Source organism: Nycticebus coucang, chromosome 11 (genome assembly GCF_027406575.1).
Source record: "Nycticebus coucang isolate mNycCou1 chromosome 11, mNycCou1.pri, whole genome shotgun sequence".
In the NCBI taxonomy this organism is placed as follows: domain Eukaryota; kingdom Metazoa; phylum Chordata; class Mammalia; order Primates; family Lorisidae; genus Nycticebus; species Nycticebus coucang.
In genome coordinates, this window is record NC_069790.1 from 56,514,093 (window position 1) to 56,527,111 (window position 13,019).

At 31.7% G+C, this 13,019-nt stretch overlaps 1 protein-coding gene across 1 annotated transcript in view; it reads right to left on the reverse strand.

The window, feature by feature from the left end:
• Positions 1–13,019, reverse strand: part of CASD1 (CAS1 domain containing 1) — a 46,147-nt gene that overhangs the window by 14,473 nt on the left and 18,655 nt on the right. The window contains exons 6-10 of the mRNA XM_053553601.1: positions 10,559–10,603; positions 9,983–10,106; positions 8,530–8,744; positions 6,478–6,900; positions 5,325–5,414 (exon numbers count right to left, since the gene is read on the reverse strand). Of these exons, the coding sequence (XP_053409576.1) occupies positions 5,325–5,414; positions 6,478–6,900; positions 8,530–8,744; positions 9,983–10,106; positions 10,559–10,603 (897 nt within the window). The remainder of the gene's footprint in view (positions 1–5,324; positions 5,415–6,477; positions 6,901–8,529; positions 8,745–9,982; positions 10,107–10,558; positions 10,604–13,019) is intronic.

Below are 13,019 nucleotides of genomic sequence, written 5' to 3' on the forward strand. Positions count from 1 at the left end.
ATAAGTCACTGTTGTCATTTGGCATTAGTTCAATGAACAGTTTATCCTCAAAAGTTAGGCACTATAGCAGGGATTACAAAAATGTAGATTTTGGAATCAGACAGGCCTAGGTTCAAATTCTGGTTCTGCCATTTTTCAGCTATGTGACTTTAAATTTTCCAATCTGCAAAATAAGACTATCACCTCCTTCTTTAAAAGGTTCTTATGAGGAATGAAGGAGATAAATGTGAAGTACTTTGTACATTAACTTGCACTCAGTTAGAATTCAATATATGATAGTTAAAATCGTTAATCACTATATATCCTGAATGTAAAATTATTCTGGACTTTATATTTTCGCGTTGAAAAACAAAACAAACAAAAATCACACATTTTTGACCCCCTCAAATACATAGACTTTAGACTATTTGAGGGTCAAGTGACTACTTATATTATTACGAAAAATACATATTTTCAAAAACATGCAAACATAATCTAGGAACATTATTTCCTTCCCATTTTTATTTTATGAAATAATTTTGGTTTATACTCCTACATCACTATCTTCATCATGCCCAATCCCTGTAATCATTATCACAGTTTATCATGGTTTTCCAGAGCATTACATCTTCACTTCTGCCTAAACTGAGTGAAATACAACATGGCATATGCTAGGAGTCTCTAGAAATGTTATCTTATTCATAAATACTAATTCTCCCAACCTTAGAACACTGTCATTCTGTCTGTCCACCACACACTGGTCCTTAGGTGTCTATACTTGATCTCCACAATATAACCAGCGCACTGTTTTAAAAAATAATCTTTAAAAGGCTTGTTCAATGACATCCAATCCTCGCAATTATAAGGCCATTCTTTCTAAAGTAACTACTATATCTATGTAACATTCCTTTGGCTTCTATCAATATTTTATGGACCTGTGTGATCACTCCTGCAATTATCCAGCATTAATATTATTTACGGCCATTTTAGACGTATCTTCCTCAAGTGATGCTTTGTAGGACAAAATAATTAAGTGGACACATTAAACAGATATTATAAGGGCTTAAATGTACGCACCTTTTGCGTATACCCTTGACTACATCTGTTTCTTTTTGGGGGAATAAAATTTTTTCTGGAGGAAAAAAAAATAAAAACTCAGAACCTATAATAGACCATAAATTCTTCCACCTAGCCTTCACTCTAAGCAAAATGATAGATTTGCTGTCTCCTAAACTGGTTCTTCTTGAGTTTCCTGGTCCACTCACTTTTGTTTACCTCCTTATTCTGCCCTGGAATATGTTTCCCCTAAATACATTTTGCTTATTCAACTTCTATTTTTCTTCAGAACCTGGTTAAAAATTCTAATCTTTGGTATCTGATGAATGTCATTTCACCTTCTGGAATTTCTAATATCTCTCATAATCCATATATCAAACACAATTTTACTTATTGTCCTTCATTATTAGTTACTTTTAAATGTCTTACCTCATTATTAAATATCAGAAATTTTCAATGAAAGCATAATACATTAGAATCACGAAGACGAAGGTAGGAAATGTAGTACTGAAATAACCTAGGCCTTTATCTCATTCTTGAATGCACTCTAAAATACCCCCTTCCTAGACTTGCCTAAGTAACTTTTAACAGCATAAAACATACAAGCTCTCAAGGCAATCCATTCCACTTATCGGTGGTTATTAATTACTATAAAGTTCCTTTTCATGAAAAGTTGAAATCTATATGTAAAATCTACTAACTTTAGCCCTCTAGAGTAGCAGCTCTGTCCAACAGAAATAAAATATGAGCCATATAAACAATTTTTTGATATGGCTACCAGAACATTTAAAAAGTTAAAAGAAACCAATGAAACTAATATTAATATATGCATTGTGTTTAACTCGGTGTACCCCAAATATTATTTCAACATGTAATGAGATATTTTATATTCTTTCTTTCTACAAAGTTTTTGAACTTAGTATGAATTTGTCATAATTGCATTTAATCTGGTATGTATTTCACAGTTACAGCACATCTCAATTCTGACTAGCTACAAAGTGCTCAACAACCACATGTAGCTGGTAGGCACCATAGCAGAGAGTAACTTTAAGGTTGTATGTCCAAGCTAAGTCACTCTTACATCTGATAGCTCTACAAGTATTTGAAAACAGATGTCAAATTTAGGTTAACTATTCCCAATTACTTTAATCACTCTCCATAAAATATGCTTTCAAATCACTCTACGCCCAGATCTGGGACTGCAAAGTTGGTGTTGGTTATTATATTTAAGTAGTAAATACTATTCATTTAAATAAAATTAAAGACCATCATGACAATTTTCCAAGTTCCTACCAATATCGACCTATTACAAATTTCATGTAATATTTCTCCCATACTTTTATCTTAAGATGTTTTCAACCAACAGAAAAGTTGGAAGAATAGTACAATGGGCACCTAGATGCCATGTAGAATCATGTAAAGGATGCTAAATGTTTCTCCACATACCTCCTAGAAAGGATACTTTCTTACATGACCACATTATCATAGCATATGTAAGACACACTCATATTCACTGAATATGAAGATAATAGTACTTAATATACAATCCATATTCAAATTTATTCAATTATACCAGTAATGCCTTTTATGGTTTCAAAAGAAATTTTTTTACTCTAGGAGCCTTAAATCAAGCATCACACATTGCATGAGTAGTTTTGCCTCTTTCACCTCCTTTAAGCCAAAATTGTTTTTGTTTTTCATGAGTTAAGTTTTACTCACAGCAAAATTTTGGTATTAAAAATATATTTGGAATTCCAACTTCATTACAGTTAATAGGTAGGCTGACTAATGGTTCCATTTTTTTCTCATCCCCACATTTTCTCTCACGACCTTTCATTGAGATCTCTTTATAAAAGTTACTTACAAATTCTTTTTTTTTTTTTTTTTTTTTGTAGAGACAGAGTTTCACTTTATCGCCCTCAGTAGAGTGCCGTGGCGTCACACAGCTCACAGCAACCTCCAACTCCCGGGCTTAGGCGATTCTCCTGCCTCAGCCTCCCGAGTAGCTGGGACTACAGGCACCCGCCACAACGCCCGGCTATTTTTTTTTTTTGCAGTTTGGCCAGGCCGGGTTTGAACCCGCCACCCTCGGTATATGGGGCCGGCGCCCTGCTCGCTGAGCCACAGGCGCCGCCCTACTTACAAATTCTTAAAGGAAGGGAAAAAACACAATGGAACACAAAAATCACCTACCGCATGTACCTAACACGCTGCTTTCTTCATGTTAAGTTCCTAGCATGCTATCCACATTTGTTATAAATTATATTTCAAAAGAATGTTTATACTAAGGATGATAATCTGCCAGACCATCTGCATTATTTTAATAATCCTCTAGAATTTTTTAAATAGTTTTCTCTTTTAGCATAAAACATGGCACAACTGAAGCTTGACATATTTTACTCAAAATAAAAAACATTAAGTTTCGTTAATTAAAACAATTGTGGCAGTAAAATTTTTTCATAAGGGTAATCCCTCAAACATACAAGAATCAAGTCCCAAAATATGCTATCACCTATGTTAAGAATGCTTTGCCAATATAGATATAGGCCATTTTTAACCACGAAATCCTATATAAAAGAATAGGCATATGTTAATTAGTCATTATATTCATCTCTTAATGAAAAGTATGCTCTTCCAGAACAGAGATGTTTTCTAAAAATCATAATTTAGAACGTATTGGGATGTAGCTAAGATATATTAGAATGTTAGGTTGGTAAATGATTATAATAGAACGCCAAATTGCCTTCATCCTTTTATGATCTAAACACTTTCTGGAATCACTGAATTGAAGAACTCAATCTGCCATTAATTCTTTCTGCCTAATTTTTTTTTTACCGTAGTATCACATTTTAATATGTCACCAATTAATTACGTCTCTAAATGATATTTTCTTAAAACAAACACCCTCTTTCCCCCAAATTAACCCAGTCTTTATTTGCATGGCAGAAATATTTCTAGATTCAATATTCATCTCTATTTACTTCTTAGATAAGCACCGGATTTAGCCTACAAATTCTGAGCTGGGTTTATAAACCACATTTTGCTATCTCTATCTTTCCTTTTACTGTCTTGATTCTTCTATAGCTATTCAAATTCACTAGCTTTCCTACAGCTGCAGTACCACAGGAATTCACTGTTGCCACAAATGTAATATCATAGCCATATAACTGCAGCAAAAATTACACTTCATTCCTCTGCCTTCTGGCCTTCAAACAACCCTAAAATCACCAACAATTTTTGAAAATAATAAAGAGACAATGAAGAATAACATTGTTTTCAAATTGTTGGTTGACACCTGAAAAACCCCAGTAACAATATTATTTACCTCCTTATTTGCTGCTGTGGAATTTTCAAAATACTCCTTTCTGGGCAACACTCCCCTCTCACCTCAACTTATTAAATATTATTTATAGATATGTACTTTACATAAGCAAATTAGGTAATAAAACCCACTTCAGTAGCTCCCAAATTATTAATGACTTTCTTAACATTTTAACACATTGTATAGAAGTCAGGTTGTATCTTAACTATAAAATATCTATGTGAAAAGTAGTTGTTAGCCTCACCCCTAAAAGTTTGTTTTAACTGTGATATAGCCGGAATGCTACAACTCAAAATTAATACTTTTTTTCTAAACCCTAATGTAGCAAAGGTGGCCAGAGATCATGAAAATCCTAAGTATTTTAAGACACTGAGGGAGAAGAAAAAAACTATTTTGTCTATGTACAGAAGACTCTGGGTGATCAAAGGAAGGGTTTTGCCCAGCATGGAGGACACAATAGTACTTAGGAAATATGGTATACTCATGGTCTAGGATGGTAGTGCATCTTTATCTGGATTCTCTGAACACCAAGGCAGACAGTGCTAAGTTTTTTAACTTTAAAAATGTAAAGATAGTTGATCAAACTTCATAAAAGTGAAGAATATAAAAATACAATTTGATTTCTTTTGATTGTAACTTGTCTATCTAAAGTCTTTGCAATTGTCATCTATAAAGTTTCTTGATAACTTTAAATTAGTTGTTCAACAAGATGACAAGAAATAACACTTTTAGATATCAGATATTCCCATCATTAAAATTAAGAGAAAGTAAATATAAATCAAGTATTTCCTTGTCTCTTAAAAATTATTTTTGCTATTAAAATTACACTTCTCAAAGAGTAAGGAGAATGTGAAGACAGGATATCAAGTGGAAAATAAGAAGGGTCTTTAATGGGTAGAGAATAAAAAACACAAAAAAGAAACATTAAAATGACATTTCCTAGACTTTCTGAACTTAAAATACTTACTGTACTTGCTCCAGAGATGTGATAAATCAAAATTACTAGTTGCATCCAGCCTTTCCATTCATCTGTTTGTTCTCTATTTAATACTTTAGTCTGTGTAAAGGAATCAGAATCTGTTTTAAAATTCACCATAAATTATTTAGACAGTATATATTAAGTATGCTAACATTTTTCTTACAAGATATAAGGGTAATGCTTCTTTCAAAAGAATCTTCGGAGGGGCAGTTAAAAGTTGTCATTTTATTTTATGATAAAAGATATCATAAAACTATTTTAATTATAATATGAATTTGAAAAGTAAATATAAACTAAAGGAGATTTTGAATATTTGAGTTGATCCTTTCGGTTTTATATTAAAATGACATTTAAACTATAATAGTTGTGAAAATTTATAAACCTAAAAATGGCATTCTGTAATTTTCTTTAGAATTTTTGAGTTAAAAAAAGACCTTAATAGTTCTTTCAGACTTTGTCAGAAAAAGCTCTATTATAGTTTATTTTCCTTTGTAATTCTTACTAGATATGAAGAACTGATTAATAATCCTTAAAGGAGAGGTATTTTTTTTTTACAATAGAATTACTAATTCAAATGAATCATGCCTTGTAAAGATGTAAGACAAATATTCTGCGACATTACACAAATATTCTGAGCAATGATAGACTATTGAAAAATAGGAAATTCTAAAATAGAAAATTCAAAATTCCACATCATTATGTAAGTTCTAATTTGTGTATATATGTCTGACTCAGAAATATATAAATATATGTTCATACATACTAGTATTTGTTAATATGTATAATTCTATGTTTTTAATTTATTAAAGATAATAGTATCTTGTGATTAAAGACCACTGTAAAATGAGAAGCTTCCACTTTCTCAATTCCCAAGCAGGCAAAATAACAAGTCATGAAATCTTTTTCACAATCATATTTCCCACCTTTTCAAAAATTCACATGCAACTCTGAACTTCTTCCAAACTGTTCTGAAAAAAACTACAGCTAAGAGTCCACTAAGTGAAGTGTAACTACAATATTCCTTCATCCTCCTCTTTCTACATGTTTGTATATTCTGGTATGATAAACGACATTTTTTTAAATGTAAAGATGGTAATGATAGAAGAAGGATAATATGAGCTAAGAAGAAAATGACTCTTACCTCCTTAGTATTTTCATTGTAAAATACTCCCAAAACCAAGATGTAGATAATCGGAATAAAGAAAGATGAATGTGTATAAAACTTGTTTTCCTTCATAAACAGATTTGCACGATCACACATATAGAAATAAGCCATAATCAGGCCAAGTTTGCAGAAAGACTGTAAAAGTACTTCTAATGGAGACACAGGGATATTGATAATATTTTTCTTTTCCTCTCCACTTTCCAAATCAGTACATGACTTATTCTTCCGATGAGCATTACGATGAATTATATAAAAAATTAAATATCCAATAATAGATAAGGTGAAAAAGCAAGCAGCTAGCTTCTGTATGAGAGTAAGAGGAGGCCGAGGTTGACAACAGGAACCATCTACAGGCTTCAAAATCTTATTGCAATATACGTTCATAAGAATCATTGCACTCTGTGAACAAATCAAGTTATTTGGTTATTATCTTGTCAGTGATGCATTTCACATTAGATTTTCTCCTGTGAATACTGCTGAGTTTTCAGCACTGAAGCCAAAATGCTTTTCATACTTTTTGCTCCCACTTCCCAAACACTCATCAAATAATGGTATTCCTTCGATCTTTCAACAGCTAGTTCAGGGTGTTTCAAACTTCTGGGACTATGATCCATAATAAAAAACTCATTTTATAATGTGACCCAGGATACATTATAGGAAAGAATACTTACCCTTACTACTTGGAATGCACTCTGACATTGTTCTATTCTATTCTTTTTTTAAAAAAAATATACTGATTTCACGGCTGCTAATGTGTCATGACCTTTGCTTAAAGAAATACTGACAGATGTCAAGGACCAAAGAATTTTAACTATCAAACTTTCAAAACAGAACATACAGAGACTCTACTATTTAGATGTGATAAAAGAATGTAATTAATATCATCAGTGAAAAATTATTAATTCTTAGCTAACAATATTTATAATACACCTTTCATTTGGTGTATAGTTTATAGACCACTTAGGATTCAACAGTTTTAATATTTCTCATGTTAAATATAATACAGAAGCTTCAACACACTTTGATTATAAAATTATTCTAGGAAAGCTGTCAAGATTCTATCTAAAGTTTCAGTCGGACTCTAATTTCATAAAAAATTTATAGTTCAGGTGTTTGTGGAACTCTAGATGATAATATTATTTAAGCCTAAGTATTTAAAGTACTCAAATATTTAGTAACCTCATCCTTTTAGCTCTGAGACTTCAGGAGGTTCTATGCTAACACGCTTGCAGATCCTAACTTACAAATTCCATCGCAAGGTTCTTAATCAGGTTTCAGGAGAGTCTACAAAGCCTCATCAAGTACACAGAGAACTCTGTGTACATGCAAACACACACATTTTATGCAGCAGAGGAACAGAACCATGGCTTATTATCAGATACTCAAAGAGTTTGTGTGATCCTCAAAAAGTGTGTGATCCTCAAAAAGGTTAAGACCATTGCTTCATATGATTTAAAAAAACACCAAATATTTGTTCTACTATGTGTGAAAATTTATAGTTATGTGGTTCTCCTTCATTTAATCCAAATCTCTTTCTATCAGTCAACCTGAATTTGTTCAGCACCTACTCTGTACACTGAATAATGTCCAGGGTATAGATTACAGGAAACAATAAAAATTATTTTATATGTTAAAAAATGTACTTTTCATTGAAGAGCTCTTCATTCATCTTGTCAGCTTAAAGTTTGAAGTTAAGGACAACGTAAAGCAGTTTTCAAACATGAGCATGCTGAGAGCATGTGAGACAAGGTATTTTAACAGCGATTAGTACTCAATAAAGGAAGTTTCATTTCATCCTTTCCATAACTTCTTTCTCTCTTAGAGTATACTAAAACTCCTATTTATATGTTCAGCTAGATAATAGAAAGCAAAACTATTTCTGGATGTACCTTTAGATGGAACAACTAAAAGTAATTAAAACTGCAATAAAGTAAATTACTTATAACCATTATAACCAAAGTTATGACTTATGCCTATAACCAATTGATATTATAGTTCCCATCTACTGACAAATACAAGAATCCTTACAGTTTCTCTGCTTGATTCAGGAAGATGTAAGCCATCCAAAGATTCCATGATAGTTTCCTGAGCAATTAATTTGGAAACACTGAACATCTTAACATTCGATTTAGAATTTCTGGTGCTACTATTCAAAATACTGACTGCAGCTTCATTGTAGGCATCTATCTTCTCATTAGTGATCATCTTCCTATTTTCACTTAACAGATCTTCATAAACAGGATCTACATGTGAAACACATTTTTAAAAACACATTAGAAAGCTCTAATGGTAAAAATTGTGAACATGGAAGTTATTTAATTGACATTTCATATTTTGTTCTTAAAATGTGTATGATACTAGGTACCTAATAATTCATTTGTACATAAAGCTAGCTAAGATAAATAGATTTCCTACCTTATATTAAGTTTTTGAGTCAACCAGTAAGCTCCCTCAAATTTAAAGAATTTTTGTTCCTTCTCTATGTACATAACTTTAAGGAAACATTTTTATGTTCTAGCATCTCTTATGAGTTTAAAATTTTGGAATACTGGGTTACACTATGAAAAGAAATTAAAACTGGACTATGGAATGTTGCCTAATTAAGAACAGCAGCTCATCTTTTTTTTTTTTTTTTCTGCTGTCACTATTTAATTCTGTAAACTCCGTTCATATGATTAGGAGTCAATATCATTTAGGATTAAGGTCTGTCTATTCTTTTATTACTTACTATAATTTATAATGTATTTAAATTTTTCCCATTTTAGTAAGAGAAAGGTTAACAATGAGTCAGGGATATAGAACAAATCATCACAACCCTTTCTTATTCTTTTTATTTTGACATTCAACTTGAAAATAATCATAAGAGTTTCTGACATACAACTTGAATTGTGAAAATACCCAGATTGTGCTGGGTATTAAATAATCGACATTCAATAAATTCCTGAAATGAGTTCATCTAATATCTATTTTCTCTTAAAGAATTTCATTACCAAGTATAAACTATTAAATAGATGGCATGAATTTAAATATTCGCGTAATATTTAAATATTCGCACAATATTCTGTCAATTCAAAAGTATATTTAATTCCAATATTTCTAATATTATAAAACAGATTTACTAATACTTTTTCTCTATTTTTACTTATCACAATAAATATACTTCGTAAGAAACAAAAAACCAGAGGTAACGATCTCATTTGCCTTTAGGACTTACCTCTTTGTTATATTCTACAACCATTTCGCCTGTTGAGAATCCTTGGAGAATATTTTTTATTTACTTATTTTTTACTTATTGTATTTATAAGTCTGTTCCTTACACTTAAAAAAGGAAAGCAAATAACTCAAGTTTATTCTTATCTTGCAAACCTTATTTCAAAAGTTATTCTCATAAAGCAGTAACTTTGCGTCTTGAAATGGAAGATAATAAGAACCTGTGCCTCAAAATATATACAATATGACATTTTCATTATTTATTCCTTACCTTGTAAGACCCAATAAACATCACTGGTCTTTGCCAATTTTTCTAAAAGTGGTGCTATGGAGGTAATGTTCATTTTGTATTGCGAAAGTGCTTCATTGCTACCATTGTGAATCTTGATGGACCACTAATAAAAAGGAAATCAATCATTAATTCAGTATCTTTCACAGAAAAATTAAAGTATATAATTTACTTATTGTGACAGGGTTACTATTTTAAGATAATTCTCAGTTTTGTTCATTCTTAGAAATTACTTCATGAAATATATAAATATATAAAGGCAATTAGACAAAAAAAGCTGTCATAAAATTAGATTTATAATGTATAACAATTAAGAATATAATTTTAAGTATAAAAATTTTATACTTAAATTTTATACTTTAAAATTTTATACTTAAAATTATATTGACATGTAACACCAAATTTTCTAAGTTCATTTAGGGCTTTTTAAAAAATTCAGTCTGATTATAATAGAAATAAGAATTAAAAGGTAAGTACAATCAAGAATTCTATTTGATATAAGTTGACTTTTTCTTAGCACATCCTTAAGGGTGAAACAAAAATCATGATGTAACTTGCCGTGGCAGCTCCTGCTACAATCACATGGGGCTTTGCAATGGAATCCTAAAGGAAGAAAAATCTTCATTATAGTATTATATTCAGTTCAGGGAATTAATACGAGCAAAATCATTTATTTTTTTTTCCTTAAAATTTAAGTTCTTCTAAATGCATTTACAAAAAAACCTATTACTAAAATGTAACATAACCTAGTATTAATCTGAACACTAAGTAAATTACTTAGAGTAAAGCTCTAGTGTATTGTGCTAGCCAAGTAAAAGATACTTATGGAAACCTACAAGGGCACACAGTATAAATGTTAAATAAAATACAAGGTCAGTGCCCTAAAGAAATATAACCTTTAGGGAAACTAAATTCAATGTGTGTTTAACAAAACAAACTGATAATCATTAAAGACCACACGTGGGTGGGGAGGGGGAGAAATCCTTAGTAATTTTCACCAAATGCAAATTATAGTAGTCTCTCCTTATCCGTGATTTCACTTTTTGCTATTTCAGTTACCCACAGTCAACTAAAGTCCAAAAATATTAAATGCAGGATTCCAGAAATAAACAATTCATAACTTTTAAAGTGTGCGTCATTCTGAGTAAAATGATAAAATTTCATACCATGCTCCTCTGTCCTGCCCAGGATGGGAATCCTCCCTCTGTCCAGAGTACCACACTGTATTTGCCACCTACCCAATTGTCACTTAGTTGTCATCTTGGTTATCAGATCGACTGTCAGAGTAATGCAATGCTTGTCTTCAAATAACCCTTATTTTACTTAATAATGGCCTCAAAGCACAAGAATAGTGTTATTGGCATACTGTTAACTATTCTATTTTATTATTATTAATGTCTAATTATGATTAATTTACAAACTTTTATATATATATATTGGTGTAGAAAAAAACACGGTATATATAGAGGATTGGTAAGATCCCTGGTTTCAGATATCTATTGGGGGAAGGGGTGTTAGAATGTATTGACCATGGATAAAAGGGAGACTACTGTATACTGTGTAAAGTATATAGCCATACTATATTGTTAGTATATAATTATACTAATTAGTGTGTAATTATAGTATATATTATACTATCTATAATTATGGCATATAATACAGCATATAGTAATGCTATCTATATATAATTACAGTATATACTATGTGTGGAACTAAGTGTATGTATAGTATAACATATACATATATAGTACTTAGGAACTTACCAAGTACTTTCTCTTAAATTATCTCATTTTAACCTAGATGCTTGCCACTTTGTGAATTTGGCAGAAAGTACTGTGAATATCTTATAGAACATGGATACAGATTCAGAACGCCTACGGGCGTATTGCTGAGGCCTTGCAGGTACAGAGTCAGAACTTAAGTCTTCTTTTGACTTCTGAGTTCAGTGCTCTTTCTATCACATCAAAAACCTGATATTATAATCATGTACACAGAAGCACTTAAAAATAACCAATAATATAGTAAGAAAAAATGTGATCCACATACAAAAATTAAAATATCTGTTATTATGTTATTATAAAGGTAGTAGAATACTAGGAAAATAATCATAAAATGAACCCATTTCCTTCAGAAATATGCCTACTCACTCCTAGTCCAGCATGCTTCATTTTACACTGTTAGAAAATTTTTTAATGAAAAAAATAATTTTTTTAAAATTTCCTCATCCCTAGTTGGCTCTGTCGTGTGTGTGTGTGTGGGGGGGGGTGTGTGTGGGGGAGACAGGGTCTGTCTCTGTCATCTGGGCCAGTGTGCAGGGGCATGATCATAACTCACTACAACCTCAAACTCCTGGCTTTAAGCAATCCTCCCGCCTTGGCTTTCTCAGTAGCTGGGATACAAGTGTGCACCACCCTGCCCAGCTATCTTTCTCATTCTTCACATGGCTACCCCAAACCTTGTATTTGTCTCACAGGTTCTTCCTGTCCTCTTCCTCCTTAGCGTAAAGTCTAATTTTCAAACTTCATAGAGAAAACAGAATTCCTGCAACACAGGTGCTCTCAACTTCTTTCCCTATTCTTACAACTTCTTCTTATACTCACTGTAGGATAATATTTAGAAATAAACATATCCTACATCAAGCACACAAAGTGAATTCAGTGTGAGTATCTTTCCTTGACAAGATAGTAAAAATATATCCCTAATCCTCCCAGTGACTAATCCCTTACTCTGTGCCCAGATTCCCTCCCTTTTCACTTCTGGAGTTATAATCCCTGAATTATCTCCTCCAACTCCCATACTATCAATCTCATCCTCCTTTTCCACTTCTCCTTCTATCTCTCAACCTGAATCACCTTTATTCTCAAAAAATATTTCTCCAATCCCATCTCTTAACCACTACTCCACATATTGCATCACGATCCTCTTAAAACTGTCAATAGTTCTTCATTATATTCAAAATAAATCCAACCAAATGTCCTTACTTTTAGAAAATACACTCTGAAGTATTCAGAAGTACCAT